At 47.4% G+C, this 21732-nt stretch overlaps 1 protein-coding gene across 4 annotated transcripts in view; it reads right to left on the bottom strand.

The window, feature by feature from the left end:
* DIAPH3 (diaphanous related formin 3) overlaps positions 1-21732 on the bottom strand; it is a 555175-nt gene that overhangs the window by 243633 nt on the left and 289810 nt on the right. For all 4 annotated transcript variants that reach the window (XM_050947581.1, XM_050947589.1, XM_050947561.1 and 1 more), the window contains one exon: positions 4764-4865. In XM_050947581.1, the coding sequence (XP_050803538.1) occupies positions 4764-4865 (102 nt within the window). The remainder of the gene's footprint in view (positions 1-4763; positions 4866-21732) is intronic.

Genomic DNA, 21732 nt, shown 5'->3' with positions numbered 1-21732 from the left:
AATTCTAAGGGTTTAACCCACTAAATACTCAAAATAATGTGCCTGAAGAGGGCAGCAGGCTAAAAGATGAATTCAAGAGTTAAGTACTATATTCATGTTTTATTGAGCTCTTCTCTCACTCATTTCAAGACACTTGATGCCTTTTTCTTCAGGGAAAAAGTGGCAAATATGGCAAATATGATGATGCATATTTGGCTGAACAAAAGTTCCTACAGAAATGAGCTGGAAAATCTGAGCTTACTGCCCAGGAAGAATAAATCAAAGCAGTGGAAGCAGATTAGTTTAATGGAAATTCAAGGGTTTATATGAAGGGAATCAGAAGTTCAATGGACATTTTACGCTCAAAGACAAATAAGTGACTAATCTGAAACTGAAAAAAAAACAGTTTTCAAAAAAAATGAATAAGAAATTGATGATGTGAAAGATAGGGTATGCTTCCCTGAGAACACTTATTGTTTTAAAATAGATCTATTAACCAGCTGACGGACAAAACAGCAGATATAGAAAGCACTGAATCACTCCCAGCAAAGGGTTTCTCAGAAGAGTATATTGGAAAATTGAGACAAGCTAAAGACCATTCCTTATCTGTGTTGTAACTGTTGTTCTTTGAGATGTGCATGTGGATGTATAGTCCACTCAAGCATGCACACATCCTCCACACTGAAACCAGAGATGTATTTAGAAAAGGAATTTAAACCATAAATAAGTTGATCTCATCAACCTTTAGCATGCTCAGACAAAAAACCCCAGGAGTGCTTTCATAGGAACATAAAATATAGAACACAATTTTGCTGAGTCATAAAAAAATAAAAAGTTACCTTATTCCAGGATGTTAACTGAGGTTTGCCTGTCACAGAGCTCTGAAAAAAAGCAACCATATAGTCTGTTTTGAAGAGTAATAATTGTTTACTTAATCTCCCTGATCCATGGGCAGTAAAAGGTGTCCTTATCAGAGGCAGATGTTCTGCACTAGTAGCAGCAGACGGGTGAGGTATGGAGTGCTGTAGTTGAGAGGGAGAACTCCTCCTTTCTGGCAAAGGCAGCCATTCAATGCCTACACACAGGGCTGAAACTGAACGGAGTTGGACAGGCATTTTTGCTCTTACAGTTCTTACAGCAAAACACCTCTCTGCTTTCATAAGGCCTCAGTGTGAGGAAAAGTCTATGAAGCAGAAGAGGCTATCCTTGGCCTTGAAAATGCCTCAGCAAAGTAAAGATCAGAAAGGGCAGTAACCGTATACGGAAGAGGTGAACACTGAGCTTTTTTTCCTTAAAACAAACAAACAAACAAAAAAAGCTAACTCTGAACACCAGCAAAACAAAAGTTCTTTATCAACCAACTCCCAGTCAATCATCAGACCCAGCAAGGAAGATCTATACTGACAAAGAAGTGAAAAATGTATAATACTTGGCCTATCTTGGCAGCCATAGATACTGAGATTCAGCACAGAACCCACTGAGCCAGCCTTGCCTTTGACAGACTGTCTTGTCAGGTGTTCAACAATCACATCAGAATACACACTAGACTTTTAGTTTATAAAACGACAATAACCCCAACTCTCTTCTATGGTTGTGAGACTTGAGTGACCTACAGAAAACACCTGAAAAACCTTGAACGTTTTTTTTGAAAAATCAGGAAGTCCACGGACTTTGTGCAAGTTCACTTGATAGCAGAACAAAATGGGCTGTATTCCAAAGTAGACATAGCCAAGACCTATCCCACTCATTTAAAAGTCTCATACTGCCCCCAAGTCTTCAAATCAGGGGAAAACTCCACAGTTGGGTATGAAAGAGAAGCAACTGGAATTATCATAGTACATAGATGAAATCAAATAGAGCAGTATTCTCATAACTGGAATATCAGAAAACTAGATTTGAGCACCATAATAATAGACTTTTAAGCTGCCTTACTTCAGAAGGAAGACAGTGGTATTGCTATTTTGGATAAATGGATCCAAAGTTATTTCTAAAATTACATAGATATAAAACTCAACTAGAGTTGAGCATACATTTCAGATCCCAAGAAATCAATTACCATAACCTGGCAGTTTCAAAAGTGTCAGATTTGTAACAGAAATTGAATTCTGATATCAAGAAAAAAATCAAAAACAAAGAAACTTATACTACCTACGTGATCTGGACACTGACCATATTAAAGGTTGATGAGATCAACTTATTTATGGTTTAAATTCCTTTTCTAAATACATCTGCCTCACTTTATATAAACTTTCTCTTTCAACTGAAAGAGATCTTTAGCAAGTTAGCTCCTTTCATGGTCTGATTACATAAGAGCATAAATGTGCTTGTAGTTGTTGCCCATTAGATTCTCTGCATGTTTATAAAAGAGAAGTAATTATACTGTTAGTTCAGATCCCTCATAACTAGACTAAGACACGACCAGAGGTACACATACAGTATTAAATGATGGACAATCTAAACTTTAAGTGAAAATATTGATATATTAGATAAGCAGATTTTTTGTGTTTGTTTGAACATTGTAGATTAACAATCTGAAACCCTTCTTCTTTTCGTTTATGTAGAATACTTTGTTGCAGAATCAGTCAGCCACAATGAGTTAAAAAGAAAAACAAGAAAAAACAAACAAAAAAACCCCTCAAAACCTGAGCTGAAAATACAAACAGTGGAAACAAGGATAATTTGCTCAGCATGAGTACAAAAGAATAACATAAGCATCTAGGGACAAAATCTGAAAGTCAAAGGTACAAAATAAATTACAAATAACAAGGAACATAAAAGGCAATAAGAGGAGAAAGTAAGACATAAGAAAAAGACAAAGGAAAGTATAGGTCCATTACTTAATAGGGAAGGAGAGCAAATAATGGATGACAAAGGAAGGCTGAAGAGCATAATGCCTTTTTTACTTAAGTCTTTACTAAAAAGGTTAATTGTAATCAGATACTTTAACACAATTAATATTAGCAACAAGGGAGAAGGATCTCAGATCAAAATAATGAAATAACTGGTTACAGAATATTTAGATAAATTAGATGTTTTTAAGCTGGCAGGACATGATGAAAGTCACCCTTCAGTATTTAAGGAACTAGCCAAAGCAATCTTTGAACCATTAGCAATTACCTTTGATAACTCATGGAGGATGAGTGAAGTCTCATAGGACTATAGAAGAGCATACATAGTACCTATCTTTAACAAGTCAAAAAAGGAGATTCTGGAGAATAATCAATTAGCCATCCTACTTTTGATACCCAAAGAGAGTACAAATTATTAAGAACAGCCCAACTGGGTAAGACCAATGGTCCACCTAGCCCAGCATCTGGTCTTCCAAAAGTGGCTGGGACCAGATGCTTCAGAAAGCCCCGGTGCTCCCTGCAGGCAGAAGCCCTGAGCCCATGGAATACCTTCTCTGTTCTCCTGATATCATTCTTCCCTTGTCTGCTCTGGAAAGGAGGAAGAATCTCAGGGTCTGTTCAATAGCAGACTCCATAAAAGAAATGAAAGAATGGATCTATGCACTGAACTGGGAAGGGAGGAAGAAGAGTAGAGAACCCAGCACTGTCTCCAGGTCCAATCTCCCTTTCTGCTTGCCTGCCTTCCTCTCTAGTAGCACTGTTCCTATTCTTACAAAGGTTACTCACCATATTCCAGTCATCCATTTGGGGGGACGGGGAGGATAGCTCGGTGGTTTGAGCATTGGCCTGCTAAACCAAGGGTTCCGAGTTCAATCCTTGAGGGGCCACTTAGGGATCTGGGGCAAAAAATCAGTACTTGGTCCTGCTACTGAAGGCAGGGGGCTGGACTCAATGACCTTTCAGGGTCCCTTCCAGTTCTACAAGATAGGTATATCTCCATATATTATCTATTGCTAAATACCAGTGATGCCCTCCTCACCAAAACTTTTATTCTCCACTAGTCCTTTTCACAAAGTCAACACTTCATATCCTGGTATATGCTCAAACTCTGGCATTTAGTAGGAAACAAAAGTGTTCCAGCTGACTGGAATGCTTCAGAGGCCACTTGTTTTGCACCTAATCGTATAACTAAGGTGACTTGCAAAAAGTGACAAATCAAAATTAATTTTAAAACTAATACTAAATAAAAGGCCTTGAGAATTAAGATCAATGATCTCCAAATACGGGTCTCTACTTTGCCCATCTTTTTTCCATCATGACACAGATGAGCACTATCACCCTTGCACCCTTTACCCTTCTATATACCTTCTACTGTGTGTCTGGAAAATGATGTGACCCACCCATCCCCCTGGATTTGCAAAGGTGAGCAAAAGTTGTACTATGAGAAAATATGCTGTAAAACATATGACCAAAACCAGTTAGGTTAGTGTGGTGATGCAAAAGGGTTTTTTGCCCATACATGGTGGATTGACAACAGAAAGTTGTGTGGAAATCTTAACTTTTTTTTTTTTAAACACATTTTTTCACGTTACAGAATGACTTTTGCCATGAAAATTCCAAAATAGCTATAGAGTTGACATATTTTAGACATCTGTGAAAATTGCACCACAGAAATGGCCATTGTAAATGATTTTGCTGTAGAAAAGTTATATGATTAATAATTCCTTTATTTCAATGAGGACATAAAGAACAATATAACAAATAGTTATGGAACTATAGATATGTCAGTTGATATTTATCTAGAAAGTACCATCACTTTTCTCCCTCAGCTTCAGCCTCTGGTTATAATTAGGAAAAATAATAACGTGACAACACTTCAACACTGGTTACTAATGTAAGACAAGCGAAAAATAGCAGCAATGGGCTGGTACTCACCACAATTCCAAACTGCTCTGGTTCAGACAAATTATTATATTCACTCTTGAATTTGGACAGTGTATTCAGCTGCTCTTGTTCAGGAAGATGTTTTATTAAATTCTAACAAAAAAAGATCGAATTATGAACATTAGCAATCTCAAATCTTGCATTGCCTGTATATCCAACCACAGATTTTCATGCAGGATTACTACTGATATAGTAGCAAACTGTAAAATCAAATGTGAAGACAAGGTCCCTGTCCTGAAGTCCTTACAATGTATATTCAGAGTACATTGAGGAATGTGATTAAGAATGCACAGAAAAAGTGATTACCTGGTGATGGTTAGCACACCTCTTGTATATATATATTTTATTCTTTTTTGAACAACACTTTGAAGGAACAAACACAGTGGATAAAATACACTTCCTATGCATGCCTAGGTAGAATGCATGGTGGATGAGGTAGGATAGGAATTTCAGATGTAGGGTATCCAGTGAGTTAATACACTGATTATTCATTTCTGGAAAATAGAGTGCTAATGGTGTTTTGGTCATAAACGAAAGTGAGCTGCACTTCCTTATCCTTGCCCCTATTTTTGTAATTCAAAACCACCACAGAATGATGCAAAATTTCGCATGACTACGAGTTGCAGATCAGTAATGACCTAAGACAGAAACAGGGCTCAAACTGGACTGTTACACATCAGTACAGCATATCAGCACCTCTCTCATTGTTCTACAGAAGTATAGGTGCAATTTTTTTTTAAAGAAAAGAATAAGTCTTAATAGATAAAGATTGTGAAAACATTCTTGAAAGCATGAACCAAGCGCAAATGAATGCAGTGATGTCTTCCTATGTTTGCAGAGCAGGTAAAACAATAGCTGTAAGAGGTATGAACTGTATTCATCTCAGTAACTCAGGCCATGTCCGCACTTTACAAGTAGATTGGCACTGCTGCAATTGATGCAGATGGTGTTGATTTAGTGGGTCTGGTGAAGACATGCTAAATTGATGAGAGAGTGCTCTACCATCAATTTGTGTACTCCACCTCCCCGAAAAGAGTAAAGGAAGACAGCAGGAGAGCATCTCCCATTGACCCAACACAGAGTAAACACTACGGTAAGTTTATCTAGCTACATCAACTTCAGTTTATTATTTATCTAACTGAAGTAGCATAACTTAGATTGATTTATAGTGGTAGTGTAGACCAGCCCTCCAAAAAGTTTACATGTCAATACTATTAAGTGGTTCACTGCATGGAAGGAAAAGTATCATATAAGGACAATATACAGTCTTCTGTAAGTGTTAGTCATTTTGATAACATAACAGGCTTGAGAGAATAACTCCTACACACATCAAGAAGTAGCCAAGATCAAGGTGCAGAGCATGACATCTAAGTCCCACTGAGGGGAAGCAAAGTCCAAAGAACTCAGCAGAGTCCATGGATTTATTCAAACTCCAGTGAGGGGAAAAGTAAGTCCCAAATTGCTAAGTGAAGCCAAGAGAGCATAAATTGTTTGAACCTCTCAACAGTCTACTGAGTGATATCTCATTTTGCCATTTCAAGTTTATTTTGTGGACACAGCTTGCAATAGTAATCCTCCTTTTTTCTTCCTCCCTTTATGACACCTGAACAGGAACTGCAGTGATTTATACGTCAGGGCACTGATATGTGTGGGAAGCTAACTCATCACTCTGCCAATATTATGTATGACTCATAATTTTACACTTCAGTGAACACAAAGTTAATTCAAGTTTAAAAATTACAAAACTGTCTTTAAATAGAACAGAACTGTACTTAATACTTAGTCTTTTCTCCTGAATCGTTTAAATATTTTTACCATTCATATTGGCACCCAGTCTATTTCTGCAAATAAACACTGTCATTTAAAAGATTAACCTGTTTAATGTTCTATATAGATATTTTATAAATGGCCCAGGCACGCAGGTGCTAAATCTTTCTTTTCTGGATGGCTCACTGGATATTTGAACCCAAGATCTCTGACCCACTAACCAAAGACCATCCCAAAAGACCAATGCTTTTGAATGCAAATGTTCCAAATACCAGCTAACTTATGTTTCAGGTCAGTAGTAACTGACAATAATTATGATTTGATGGCTATTTTGTGCAGTAACTGAGGTTCTTTGAGATGAGTGTCCTTACGGATGCACCGGCTCCCTTGCACCTGGGATCGGAGACCTTAATCAGCAGTGCCTGTCAGACCACACATGCGCACCTCCCGCTTCCTGCGTGGGATATACATATTACATATAGCGCTGTGCGGTCCGACCACCCCTAGTTACTTCTCTGCTGCAGAGTGTATATATCTGGCTCTAAAGCAGTGGGGAGGAGGGCCGGTAGTGGAGAACCCATGGGGGCACATCTCGAAGAACCTCAGTTTACTGCAAAGGGTGAGTAACCTTCTCTTCTTCAAGTGATGTCCCTATCAGTGCTCCACTTGTAGGTGACTAGAAAGCATGCCTCTAATTGGAAGACTGGGGCTTCGAAGCGCACATGCTGCTGCTGCTGATAGGACAGCATGTCCTAGGAGTGTGTCCGCTGTGGTGTCATACATAATAGCGTAGTGACAGGCAAAAGAGTCTGTTGATGCCCATGTGGCCGCTTAGCAAATGTCAGCATTGGGGACATTATTAAGAAAAGCTACTGAGGTGGCTAGGGAGCATGTGGAATGTGCTCTTATATTAGCAGGAGGTTGTTTGTTGTGCAGTTCATAAGACAAATGTTAACATTGAGAGATCCACTTGGAAAGGTATTGTTTAGAGATGGTTGTGCCTATGGATTTTTCAGCGGTTGAGAGGAATAACCGTGCAGATTTTCTGAAAGGTTTTGTCCTGTCCAAGTAGAACGCTAATGCTTGTTTCATGTCTAGGATGTGTAGAGCTGCCTCTTCTTGGTTACTCTGAGGCTTTCAGAAGAGGTAACGAAGGTGTATTGGTTGATTGAGATGGAACGATGATGGAACTTTGGGTAAAAATCGTGGATGTGGACGTAACATAACTTTGTCTTTATAAAACTGCATATGGTAGATAAACTATAAGGGCTGCAATCTCATTGATTCATCGGGCAGAAGTGATGGTGACAAGAAATGCCATTTTAATTGGTAAATGCACTGTGACAAAGTTCCTCCTCTACCTTGGTGGGTCCTGCGCTTATTGGCAGATTTGCTCACCTCAGTGATCTTTCCCACAGTCTGGATCAACTCCTCCTGTGTCTGATCAGGAGTTGGGAGGTTTGGGGGAACCCGGGCCCGCCCTCTACTCCGGGTTCCAGACCAGGGCCCTGTGGATTGCAGCGGTCTATAATGCCTCCTGTAACAGCTGCATGACAGCTACAACTCCCTGGGCTACTTCCCCATGGCCTCCTCCAAACACCTTCTTTATCCTCATCACAGGACCTTCCTCCTGGTGTCTGATAACACTTGTACTCCTTAGTCCTCCAGCAGCACACACACTCATTCTCAGCTCCTTGTGCCTCTTGCTCCCAGCTCCTCACACGCACTTCCTCTCCTCTGGCTCCTCCTCACTGGAGTGAGCTCCTTTTTAAACCCAGGTGCCCTGCTTAGCCTGCCTTGATTGGTTTCAGGTGATCTAATCAGCCTGTCTGCCTTAATTGGTTCTAGCTGGTTCCTGATTACTCTAGTGCAGCCCCTGCTCTGGTCACTCAGGGAACAGAAAAATACTCATCCAGTGACCAGTATATTTGCCCTCTACCAGACTCCTGTACCCCACTGGTCTGGGTCTGTCACAGCACATAAAGCAGGGTGCCATTGTTTCAAATGGGGGTCTAAAAGAATGCAGCCAAGATGCCAGGCCAGGGTTAGGTCTTGTATGTGGGGATAAAGATTCTGGATACCCTTCAGAAAACATTTCATGAATGAGTGGGTGAATATGAAATGGCCATCTATGTGAGAGTGAAAAGTAGCGATTGCCACTAAATGTATCTGAATGGAGCTGATAATCATCATTGTTTAAGGTATATCATGTAGTCATGGATAAGTGGTAGCAGAGCACATACTGCATTGACCTGATGGGAGGCCCACCAGCATGGAAATCTAGTCCATGCATCTAGTCGTGTTACGCCTACTATTTAAAAGTATGTTTGACAGCATCCTAATAGGTTATTTCAGAATCCCAGAACAACAAAGGAGCCAGGCTTTGAGGAGGAGCATCTGTGGATTGGGATTAGGGAGACATCAGTTGTCAGGATCATGATTGGTGGAGACTGCATCTTGTGAAAGGAGCCACAGCATCGTATGGAGAGAGATTGGGCAGCATACCATCATGTGAAGGAGGTAAGTACACCAGACCTATTGTGGCCATGTTGGAGCTTTAAGGATGACAAGAGCTCAGTTCTCCTGTATCTTGCGAAGTCCTCGGAATAGGAGGGGAAAAAAGGAAGGGCATAGAGGACTGGCGCATCCCATGTGATGAGGAACGCATATCTCAGTGATCCACATCCCAGTCCTGCTCTGAAACAGAATTGAGGACAGAGGGAGTTTTGTAATGTGACAAAAAGATCTATGGTGGGGCAGGCCAAGCAGTTGAAGATGAACATGAACTGAAGGAGTCTCATATCTAGTTCCCACTCATGATCGTGGAAGAATCTCCTCCTCAGCATGTCTACTTAGTGGTGTTCTGGTGTCCAGAAAGGTATGCAGTTTGAATGGTATTGTTGTGCTGGATTTACCAGTTCCATAAATGCAGTTCGTCCTAGCATAATGAGTGGGATCTCCTTCTGCCTTGCCTGTTAAAGTAAAACATGCAGGTGATATTGTGGGTCATGACTCTGATGGTACGATGTTTGAGTAGAGGGAGAAAATGTTGGCAGGCATTGCAGACCACTCGTAGTTCTAGAAAGTTGATATGTAGGGTGGATTTGAGTAACGACCATCTGCCCTGCACTGTGTGATTGTGAAGATGTGCTCCCCAGCTGAGGCATAGGTTGTTATGATCATGATTGTTGGTGATTGGAAGAAAGGAACTCTGACACAGACATTCTTGAGCTTTGCCCACCGAAGTACTGAGTGCTTGAATCTCATCGGCAGGATAACAGTTTCTGGAGGCTGTGTTTATGGGGAAGATATACTGTACGAAACCATGCCTGAAGACATCACGTGTACTCTTCCATGTCTCACCATAAAAGTGGCTGCTGCCATGTGGCCTAGAAGTTGGAGGCACATTCTAGCAGAGATATGGAGGCAAACCAATATGGTGAATACCAGATCCACTATAACTGAGAATCTGTGAGGTGGTAGGAAGGCTCTGGCTTACATGGTATCCAATTATGTATCGATGAATTCCAGGTGTTGTACTGGCATTAAAGTGGACTTTTCTAGGTTTATGAGGAGGACTAGTTTTGTAAAAAGGTCCTTTGTTATACAAACAGCTCAAAGAATGTTGGTCTCGGATTGGGCTTTGAGGAGACAGTCATCCAAATATGGAAAGATGACACTTTGTTTTCTTAGGTAGGCAGCGATTACTGTAATGACCTTGGAGAACACCCAAGGGGCCTCTGACAGTACGAAAGGCAATACACCTTGTACTGGTAGTAGTTGTCGCCTACAACGAATCAGAGAAATCACCTGTGGGCAGGGTGTACTGTAATATGGAAGTATAAGTATTGGCAGTCAAGGGCCAAGAACCAATCCCCCTGTTCAAGTGCTTAGATAATAGTGGAAAGAGTAACCATCTCAAAGAGTTGCAGTTTGATTCATTTGTTTAAATTGTGAAGGTCCAGGATTGGTCACCAGCCTCTGGATTTCTTCTAGATCAGAAGATAATGGGAGCAGAAACCTTGTCCCCTGTGTTTGAAAGGGACCGGTTCTATGGCTCTCAGTTGCAGAAGATGATTTATTTCTCACCATAGAATGAGTTTGTGAGAGGAATTCCTGAAGGGGTACAGGGCAGGGTGGAGTGTGGCAGGGCAGGATAGATAGTAAGTGGATGGAGTACTCTTCCTTGACTATCTCTAGAACTCACTCATCCAAGGCGATTCGTCTCCATGATTGGAATAACTGAGCCAGCTGGTCACCAAGCTGGTGGGGATGTCAAAAATGGTTGCAATGACTGGAAAAGTGGGAGGCTTCTCTAGGCCTCAACCACACCTTCAAAATTATTGTTTTGGTAGAGGTGTGCATAAGAGATATCCTCATGAGGAGTGGACAGTCTATGTTTTGAAGGACGCCTTTGTTTTAGGCACTGGATGGCATATTGTCATTGAGTACTGCGGGAGAAGGTGATACTTTTCCGGGTGTCTCTTCGGCACTGGCATGTAGATGACAAGATTTGGGAGAGTAGAGTGAATCTTTAATAGAGTGAAGAGAATTGTTCATGTGCCGCAAGAATAGCTTTTAGCCCTCACCAGGCAAGTCTTCTACAGAGGTTTGTACCTCCTTAGGAAAACCAGAGGTGGACCTATGATGCACGCCTCATGACCACAGCAGCTGTGATGGAGTATGTGGCGATATCTGCGGAGTCTAGCGAGACTTGTAGGGCTGATGGGGCTATGAGGTATCCCTCCAATATCAGGAAATTGCTCACTCTTGGCCTTGGGAAGGTCATGGCAGAGTTCCTCCAACTCGCTGTAGTATAAGTAGTTGCATTTATCTGTCAGAGCTTCATAGTTCGAAAATCAAAATTGGAGCGTAGCTGATAAATATGCCTTGTGCCCAAATAAGTCTAAGTGTTTCCAGCCCCTGTCTGGATGGCTGGAACAGGAATGGTATGGATGACCTCTCTCTTGAACCACATTGACCACCACAGAATTTGTGGTGGGGTGCAAGAACAGAAATTCTGCATCTTTCGCCAGAACATAGCATTTTTTGTCAGCAAATTTGCAAGTCTGAGGGATGGACGCCAGGGTCTGCCAGAGCAACTTCGCGGGACCAAGAAGAGACTCATTGATTTCTAGTGCGATCTTTAAAGAAGAGGATATGAGCAGGATATCAAGCAGTTTATGCTGCTGGCCCTTAATTTCCTCCAAAGTAATCTGCAGGGAGTCTGTAATCCTGAAGAATAACTCTTGAAAAATATCTGAATTCATCAGCAGTTATACGTGGTGGAGGCATGATACCCTCATCAGGGGAAGAGGTAGAGGAATGTAGTTGGAGGAGCTTCCTCCTCCTCCTGTTTCTCTTCTTCTTCCTCCTCATTTGGTACCAGTGGAGGTTCCATCTCTGGAAGGCAAGAAACTGATAGAGAAGGGAGAGGTGTAGGTCTCCAGCTTTGCTCCACTGGGGGTTTCCCAAATTATGCCCTGAACATGGCCCAAGGGTCTCAATATGGCCAGTATAGAAGGACTAGAAAATGTGGTTGCATCCACAGTGGTCTGTGCTAAGATTGTGAACCAGATGTAGATTGTGCATATTAAGGGTGAGTAGGTGGAATTTGTCTGATAGACAAGGGTGTAATGGAGCCCTCTCCTCCTCATTGCCAGGGAAAGGAGGAAGGGAGGTGTGTTGAGAGTCTGGAGAGGACAGTGGAAGTAGGGCAGAGGCAACTCACGAGTGCCAGATACCAGCATGTCTTTAGTATATCTCAAGTCTTGTGGAAGAGGAAAAAGCATCAGCGGTGCTAGCATATGACTCAGTGCTGAAAGTGGGATGTGTTGCCCTGAAGAGCCAGTACATGGAACAAGAGACTTTGACGGCATCAATCACTTTGCCAGCACCAACAACTTGCTCGGTGCCAATGGCTTCATCGGTGCTGAAAAATACACCAGTGCCAGCAGTTTTGTCAGTGCCATAACTCCTGAAGTCAGCCTGTCTTGGTCTCCAGAGTTAAGAGATGGAGCTGAGCAAGCCGGTCTGCCCAGTTAGGACTTGATACCATTGCTTCGTGCTGGTACCGGAGGTACATGGACAGGCCCTGGAGCTATGTCCTGTCAGATGACACTGAAGAAACTGACCTTGCAGGGGACGCTGTTCTGGCAGGATGTGCCTCAGTGTGAAGAGGGAGCCAGTTTCTTTTCATCTGAGCAAGAAGACAACTTTCTCTTAAAAGGATCCAGGAAATGAGGATTAACTGACTAAATGGCTTAGAGTGATGGCCTCACTGGAGCGAAGTCCAGGCCTGTGCCCGATGAAGATCACAGTGATTTCTCCATAAGGAGTTTTAGCCAAATGTCCAGGTCTTTTGTGGCTCTAGCTGTCAGACTGTGGCAGTGGGAACGCTTTTGTGGGATGTGACCCTCTCCCAGAGAGCAAATACACTGTAGGTGAACATCCATTACTGGCAAGGCAGATCCACGAGAGAAATGCCTCTTAAAACTTAAAAGAAAAAAAATGCACATGGATAAGTTTGTGACTAACTGCAGAAGATAAAAATCAGATACAGAGCCACATGCTCAGATACACCAGATCAACGAAGATCTGCATGTATTTAAACAAATTTTCATGATTTGCATACATTCAGGTGCAGCACTATCCTAGTGAGCTATTGCAACATTAATATCCTTTTCTTTCTCACACACACGAAATGGGGAATCTGAAAGAGCCAGAAAGATGCAGGGAGCGCAACCAGCAGAGTTCAATGGGCTGAACCGTTAAGACAGGTGGAAAACAGGGGACTGAAGCAATGCCTATTACACATGTTGAAGAAAACAGTTTTCTTCTCATTCAGTCAGCAAATAAGAAAAGAAAGCCAATCAGAGGGGATTTCTCCTTAGAAGCCCTGATTATTTTCCCTCAGACCCTTGAAATGTCTGAAAACCTGTAGTCTTTGGGAAAAACAGTTGGCAGGACTGGGAGCAGGGGGTTTTCTACCACCTTGCTACTCATTTCCCACAACCCCGAATAATGGAGGCTGCAAGGAGCTAAGTCAGTTTCTGGTGAAAGCTAGAACCACCCCAAGGCTACTTCAATTTGTGCCAATGGATAACAGCTCCTGAAGGACTGCACTGCTAACCAGAATAGTTGGAGCACATCGCACTATAGCCGCACTCCTACCCAACCTAAAACAGACTTGCTGTGGCTGGGGGAGAGGAGCTCCTCCCTCAGCCCAGCCCAAGCTGCCGCAGCCGAGAACAGGCACCTCTCTCCCAGCCTCAAACTGCTGCAGCAAGACAGAGCTGGTGGGGGAGTTCTCTCTCCCACCACAGCCCCGGGGCAGCCTGCAGCCCAAACCCTTCACCCCTGGCCCCACCACAGAGCCCGCACCCCAACTCTCTGCCCCAGCCCTGAGCCCCCTCTCACACCCTGAGCCCCTCATCCCAGCCCCACCTCAGAGTCTTCACCCCTAGCTGGAGCTCTCACTCCCTACCCCCAACCCTCTGCCCCAGCCCTGAGCCCCCTCTCGCACCACAAACCCTTCGACCCCATCCCTACCACATGAATTTTGTTATGTGCACCAATATGAAGGTCATTTGTCGCACATAAGACGGTTACTCACCTTTGTAGCTATTGTTCTTCGAGATGTGTTGCTCACATCCATTCCAGTTAGGTGTGCGCGCCGCGCGTGCACGTTCGTCGGAAACTTTTTACCCTAGCAACTCCAGTGGGCCGGCAGGTCGCTCCCTAGAGTGGCGCCGCCATGGCACCCAATATATACCCCTGCCGGCCCACCCGCTCCTCAGTTCCTTCTTGCCGGCTACTCCAACAGTGGGGAAGGAGGGCGGGTGTGGAATGGATGTGAGCAACACATCTCGAAGAACAACAGTTACAAAGGTGAGTAACCGTCTTTTCTTCTTCGAGTGATTGCTCACATCCATTCCAGTTAGGTGAATCCCAAGCCATACCTAGGTGGTGGGGTCGGAGTGAGAAGTAGCGGCTTGGAGCACTGCAGATCCGAAGGCCGCGTCCTCTCTGGACTGCTGGACCAGGGCATAGTGGGAAGCAAAGGTGTGGACCGATGACCAGGTCGCTGCCCGACAGATTTCCTGGATGGGCACACGGGCGAGGAAAGCCAGCGACGACGCCTGCACCCTGGTAGAGTGCGCAGTCACACGGCCCGTAGGAACGTGAGCCAAGTCATAGCAGGTCCTGATACAGGACGTTACCCACGAGGATAACCTCTGCGAGGAAATGGGAAGCCCCTTAATGCGGTCCGCTACTGCCACAAAAAGCTGGGGGCATTTGCGGAACGGTTTGGTCCTCTCCACATAAAACGCGAGAGCCCGACAGACATCAAGCGAGTGGAGTTGTTGCTCCCTGCGAGAAGAATGAGGTTTCGGGAAAAAAACTGGGAGGAAGATCTCCTGGTTGATGTGGAAGGCTGAGACCACCTTGGGGAGAAAGGCAGGGTGTGGTCTCAGCTGCACCTTATCTTTATGGAAGACTGTATACGGGGGGTCTACCGTGAGAGCCCGGAGTTCCGACACTCGTCTAGCTGAGGTAATAGCTACTAAAAAGGCAGTCTTCCAAGAAAGATAGAGCAGGGAGCAAGTAGCTAACGGCTCAAAGGGGGGCCCCATGAGCCGAGACAACACCAGGTTAAGATCCCAGGTAGGGGCAGGGGGTCGGACGTTAGGGTATAGACGTTCCAGCCCCTTAGGGAATCTAGTCACCGTCGGGTGAGAGAAAAGGGAGCGGCCATCCCCACCCGGGTGAAAGGTGGAGATAGCCGCCAGGTGGACCCGCAGGGACGATATCGCCAGGCCCTGTTGCTTAAGGGACCAAATATAGTCCAAAATATTGGCCACCGAAACTTCCATCGGGAGGAGACCCTTCTCCACGCACCAACAGGAGAAACGCTTCCACTTGGCCGAGTACGTCGCTCTAGTGGAAGGCTTCCTGCTGCCCAAGAGTACCTCACGTACCGAGGTGGAGCAGCGCAACTCAGAACTGGTCAGCCACGCAGGAGCCACGCTGCTAGGTGCAGCGACTGGAGGTCCGGGTGACAGAGAGTTCCGTGGTCCTGGGTGATCAGGTCCGGGTGAAGGGGCAGGGGAACTGGGTCAGCTATGGCCAGGTCCAGCAACATGGGGTACCAATGTTGCCTGGGCAACGCCGGGGCTACCATGATCACGCGGGCCCTGTCCCTGCGCACCTTCAGAAGGATCCTGTGGACCAGCGGGAACGGGGGGAACGCGTAGAACAAGTGGGTCGTCCACGGAATAAGGAAGGCGTCCGCTATAGACCCGGGTTCCCGGCCCTGAAAGGAGCAGAACGCCTGGCATTTCCTGTTCCCCCTGGATGCGAAGAGGTCCACGCGGGGACAACCCCACCTCTGGAAAATCGAGAGGGCGACGTCCGGGCGGAGGGACCATTCGTGCGCAAGGAAGGATCTGCTCAGGCGGTCCGCCAGCGTGTTCCGTACTCCGGGGAGGAAGGAAGCCGTGAGGTGAATGGAGTGGGCTATACAAAAGTCCCAGAGTCGCATCGCCTCGTGACATAGGGGAGAGGATCTGGTGCCACCCTGCTTGTTGATATAGTACATGGTCGTCGTGTTGTCGGTAAATACCGCGACACAACGACCCCGAAGCTGGTGACAGAACGTTTGACAAGCAAGGCGGACTGCTCTCAACTCCCGCATGTTGATGTGTAGCTCCACCTCCTGTGGGGACCACAGGCCCTGTGTCCTCAGGGTTCCCAAGTGGGCCCCCCAGCCGAGATCTGAGGCATCTGTCGTTAGGGACACCGAGGGCTGGGGTGGGTGGAATGGGAGCCCCGCACACACGACGGACTGGTCTAGCCACCAACTGAGAGAATCCAACACCCCCTGGGGGATTGTGATCAGCATGTCTAGTGACTGCCTTGCCGGCCGGTAATGTGCGATGAGCCAAGACTGGAGGGGCCTCATGCGGAGCCGTGCATACCCGGTCACAAATGTGCAGGCTGCCATATGGCCTAACAGGGTTAGACATGTACGTATCGATGTCAGGGGGGCTGCCAGCAAGCGCTGAACGATCGCCGACAACGACTGGAACCTCGGCAACGGCAGAAGGGCCCTGGTCACGGTGGAGTCCAGGACGGCCCCAATGAACTCCACCCTCTGCGAGGGGAGCAGGGTGGACTTGTCCACATTGATCATGAGGCCCAAGGTAGCAAACAGGCCGGTAATCCTGCGGACGTGGCTGCAGACCTGCAGCTCCGACGTGCCCCGAATTAACCAATCGTCGAGGTAAGGGAACACGTGAATGCGACTGCGCCGAAGATGTGCCACAACGACGGCCATGCATTTTGTGGATACCCTCGGAGCCGTAGAAAGGCCAAATGGGAGGACCGCAAATTGGTAGTGAAGGCGGCCGACCACGAACCGAAGGAAACGTCTGTGGTGTGGCCATATGGCAATATGAAAATAAGCGTCCTGCATGTCGAGGGCGGCATACCAGTCTCCAGGATCCAGGGATGGGATAATGGTCCCCAGGGATACCATGCGGAACTTCATCTTCACTAGATATTTGTTGAGCTCTCGCAGGTCGAGGATAGGCCTGAGGCCTCCCTTGGCCTTGGGGATCAGAAAGTAGCGAGAATAAAACCCTTTGCCCTTCTCGTTCTCCGGAACCGCCTCTATAGCTCCTTTGTTGAGGAGCATCTGTACCTCCTGGCGAAGGAATTGCTCGTGAGAGGGGTCCCTGAAGAGGGACAAGGAAGGGGGGCGGGAGGGAGGAAATGATACAAACTGCAGACGGTATCCCGTCTGCACCGTGCGTAAGACCCAGCGGTCGGATGTTATCCGGGACCACGCCTGGAGGAAAAACGAAAGGCCGTTGGGAAAACGGGGGGGAAGGATCCATGGGGGATACTGGTATTACGCCCTCGGGCGCACCTTCAAAACGAAGGTTTGGGTCCAGGCGGGGCTTTAGAGGAGCTTTGGTTTTGCCCCCCTTGATTGCCCGACGGCCTGCGCCTGCCATTTCTGCCGCGGCGCCTATTAAGGTCCTGCCGCTGGCGGAACTGGGGGTATGGCCGACGCTGCTGCTGTTGCTGCGGCCGGAAGGGTCTGCGTTGCATCCCAGGCGTGTGCATACCAAGGGAGCGCATAATGACCCGATTGTCCTTAAGACTTTTCAGTCTGGGGTCTGTCTTCTCCGAGAACAGGCCCTGGCCTTCGAACGGGAGGTCCTGGATGGTGTATTGGAGCTCCGGTGGAAGGCCAGAAACCTGAAGCCAGGAGATGCGGCGTATCGTCAGCCCCGAGGCGAGGGTACGGGCAGCCGAGTCTGCAGCGTCCAAGGAGGCCTGCAACGAGGTTCGTGCAACCTTCTTGCCCTCGTCAAGAATCGCCGCAAATTCTTGACGCGCCTCTTGTGGCAGCAGCTCTTTGAACTTATCCGCTGCCACCCAAGAGTTAAATGTGTAGCGGCTAAGAAGGGCTTGCTGATTGGAAACCCTGAGCTGAAGGGCCCCAGCCGAATAAACCTTGCGGCCGAGGAGGTCCATACACCTGGCCTCCTTGGATTTGGGGGCTGTGGCTTCCTGTCCGTGACGCTCCCTCTCGTTCACCGACTGTACCACCAGGGAACATGGTGTCGGGTGAATATGGAGGTACTCACAGCCCTTGGAGGGGGCCATGTACTTCCTTTCGACGCCCCGTGCAGTAGGGGGGATGGAGGCCGGCGATTGCCAGATCGTATTGCCGTTGGCCTGGATCGTCCGAATGAAGGGTAGGGCGACCCTGGTGGGAGCATCGGAGGAGAGGATGCTGACGACGAGGTCCTCGATCTCAGAGACCTCCTCAGCTTGCAGGCTCAGATTCTGTGCTACGCGCCTGAGGAGGTCCTGATGTGCCGAGATCTAGCGGAGGAGGGCTATTAGAGGAAGTGCCAGCCACCGCCTCATCGGGAGAAGATGATGAGGAGACCCCTGGCAAGAGAGTGTCCAGCGGGGGGTCCGCCTCAGCCCTCGCCTCTGGCTCAGGAGGGAGATCAGGGTCCTGTTGCTTTGATCCGTCCTCCCCGTCCGGGGAGGGAGGGGGGGCGAGACAACGACGCCTCCGGGGCCCTGTGCTCTGCCGTTGCAGGCCTAGGAGGAAGCTGTTGGGGGCCCTGGGCTTGATGGTACACCCAGGGTGTCCAGAACCCCCACTGCTGCGGACCCTGGTCCTGTTGCTGAGGGTCTTGAAAAAGGGCCGCTTGTCTGTCAGTGCCCAGCGCGTATACACTGTCCGCCTGCGATGACACCGACGGCTGTCTCGAAGGCCATGGAGGGGCCGACCGCGGCTGATAAGAGTCTCCGCGTTCTGGTGCCGAAGATGTTCTCGGTGCCGGGGACTGGTACCGGGAGTCATACCGGTGCCGGGATCGGGGTCTGTCTTGGACTCGGTGCCGGGATCGGGACCAGTACCGTCCGCTGCCTCAGTGCCGGGATCGGGACCGGGACCTGCCACCGACGCGGTGTCGGGAGGTCGACCGGGACTGGGACCTGCCACCAGCTCGGTGCCGGGAGGTCGACCAGTGCGCTGATCGACGGCGGGACTGGCTCCTAGAGTCCCGGTGCCGGTATCGGCGGCTGGAACCAGACCGTGACCGTCTGGAGGCCGATCGGTGCCGCGAGTACGACCGGTACCGCCGAGGGGAGCGGTGCCGGGACTGCGAGCGGTGGCGGGATCTTGAGCGACCATGGTGTCGGGACCTCGACCGCGAGCGTGAGTCCCGAGACGGCGCTGTCATCATAGGTTTGCCCCTGGACGCTACCCGCACCGGAGGTACAGGGGGTGGAGGCTGAGTTGACTCAGTCAGGGCAATGAGGTCCCGTGCCGAGGCGAAGGTCTCTGGCGTCGATGGGACCAATAGCTCAACCCCAGATCTTATGGGGGAGCTCGGCGGGACCGGACTCGACGGACCCACCGGGCCCAGAGTCGACGGTGCCGGTAGCGCCGCGGCAGATGTCGGTGCCGGGCGCTCCACTCGAGTCAGCCTGGATGGAGTTGCAGACTTCGAGGGTCTTGCTTCTGCACCCGGTGCCGGGGAAGGTCGGTGCCGGGGAGTCTTTCCGGTGCCGGCGCGATCCGGTGCCGGTGTCGAGATGACGGCCTGCGAAGCTGCCGGGTCGAGTGCCGCTTCCATGAGGAGAGTCCTAAGTCTCTGGTCTCTCTCCTTCTTTGTTCTAGGCTTAAAAGCCTTGCAAATGCGGCACTTGTCCGACCTGTGTGATTCCCCCAGGCACTTTAGACACGCGTCGTGAGGGTCGCTGGTCAGCATCGGTTTCTTACAGGCCGCACATTGCTTGAAGCCCGGCGAACCAGGTATGAGCCCAGTGCCGGGTGCCGGGAAGGGCTACGGCCCAAACCGGCTAACGAATATCTACAATATTATTTACACTATTAACTATATAACTAACTACACTTAACTACTAACTATCAACTGTAGAACAAGGAGAGCTAGGGACGTGGAGGACAGCTATGCTGCGCTCCACAGTTCCAACGACCGACACGGCGGTAAGAAGGAACTGAGGAGCGGGTGGGCCGGCAGGGGTATATATCGGGTGCCATGGCGGCACCACTCTAGGGGGCGACCTGCCGGCCCACTGGAGTTGCTAGGGTAAAAAGTTTCCGACGAACGTGCACGCATGGCGTGCACACCTAACTGGAATGGATGTGAGCAATCACTCGAAGAAGAACACCTCCATATTGGTGCACATAAAATTCATGATGTGCATGGATGTAAAAAAATAGAGGGAATACTGGCTGTGGACCCTTCTTGGGATTCCTTCCAAGACTTTCTTCCACTCAGATTCCCAAGAACTCAGTTCAACTCCAGACTTCACTACTCACATATTTGTATTTAGCACACGACAATGGTACACTGAGCTAATAAGACAAACACAGTCGGGTGTATGTAGGGTACATCATAGTTCCAACGTCATACAGAAACTCTCATTTTTATATACATGTACACATCTCATTGCACTTACTGTACATGGCATCAAACATTTTAGGATTGATTTGGTTACTTAATAGGAACCAGTCCCTGTATCACATGCTCTGTCCACATGTTGTCCATGTTTGGCTTCTTCTTTACCTCATCTAGACGTTCTTAACTTATTTTATCCCTTATTATCTAGTTCATAGCAAATGGTTTCCTGGGTGTTCTCCCTCTGACCTCAGTTTTTAGCCTATTAACCTACAGTAACTCCACACTTAATGTTGTAGTTATGTTCCTGAAAAATGCAACTTTAAGTGAAATGATGTTAAGCGAATCCAATTTCCTCAAAAGAATTAATATAAATGGAGGGGGGGTTAGGGTTTCAGGGAATTTATTTTTTCCCCAGATAAAAGGCATTATATATATTTTAAACAATTCTAAACAATTTAATACAGGTATAAGCTTTAAACAATTTTAAAGAAACAATTTAATACTACAATCATCATAGTTGCGTATGAAGCTTGGTTGAGGTGGTAGAGTCAGAGTGGAAGAGGATGGATTGTCTGGCTGCTCCTCTTGCTGTTCTTGCAAGCACAGGCACTGACTTTGCTGGGGGCAGGAGGCTCATCCCCAAGCCCATCCACTCCACCCCTTCCCCCATGCTCCCACCCTTGACCTGCCTCTTCTCCTTCCCACACCTCCTTCCCCTTTACTTCACACGCTGAGTCCTTGCTCCTCCCCACTCCTTCCTGCCTCCTAAACTCCGTAAGCCATCTGATTGCTGCAGGGGAGAGGCGAGGGGAGGAGGGGGAAGGCACTGATCTGTGGGGTCTGCCAGCAGGCGAGAGGCGCTGTGGGGAAGGGCGGCCTAGGGAGGCTCCCAGCTGTGGAGACAGCAGGCAGCCAGATGTAATAGTGGAGCACTGCACAACTTTAAATAAGCATGTTCCCTAATTGATCAGCAACGTAACAACGAAACAACATTAACCAGGACGACTAAGTGAGGAGTTACTGTATTTACTTATCTTATTAAGCATCCTGTTTCAAACAGATGATTGGATTTACCTCCCTAATCTTATCTTCCAAAGAACAAGTCCTCCCTGCATTTCAGGCCAGGTCTCAGCTATAACCCTAAGAGCCTTTCAAAGTGACTGGCAGAGGACCCATGGTACTGTGATTTATATCAGGCCTGACACACTCACTACACTCACACAGTTGCGATA

Source organism: Gopherus flavomarginatus, chromosome 1 (assembly GCF_025201925.1).
Source record: "Gopherus flavomarginatus isolate rGopFla2 chromosome 1, rGopFla2.mat.asm, whole genome shotgun sequence".
Lineage (NCBI taxonomy): Eukaryota > Metazoa > Chordata > Testudines > Testudinidae > Gopherus > Gopherus flavomarginatus.
This window is presented reverse-complemented; position numbering and strand designations above follow the sequence as displayed.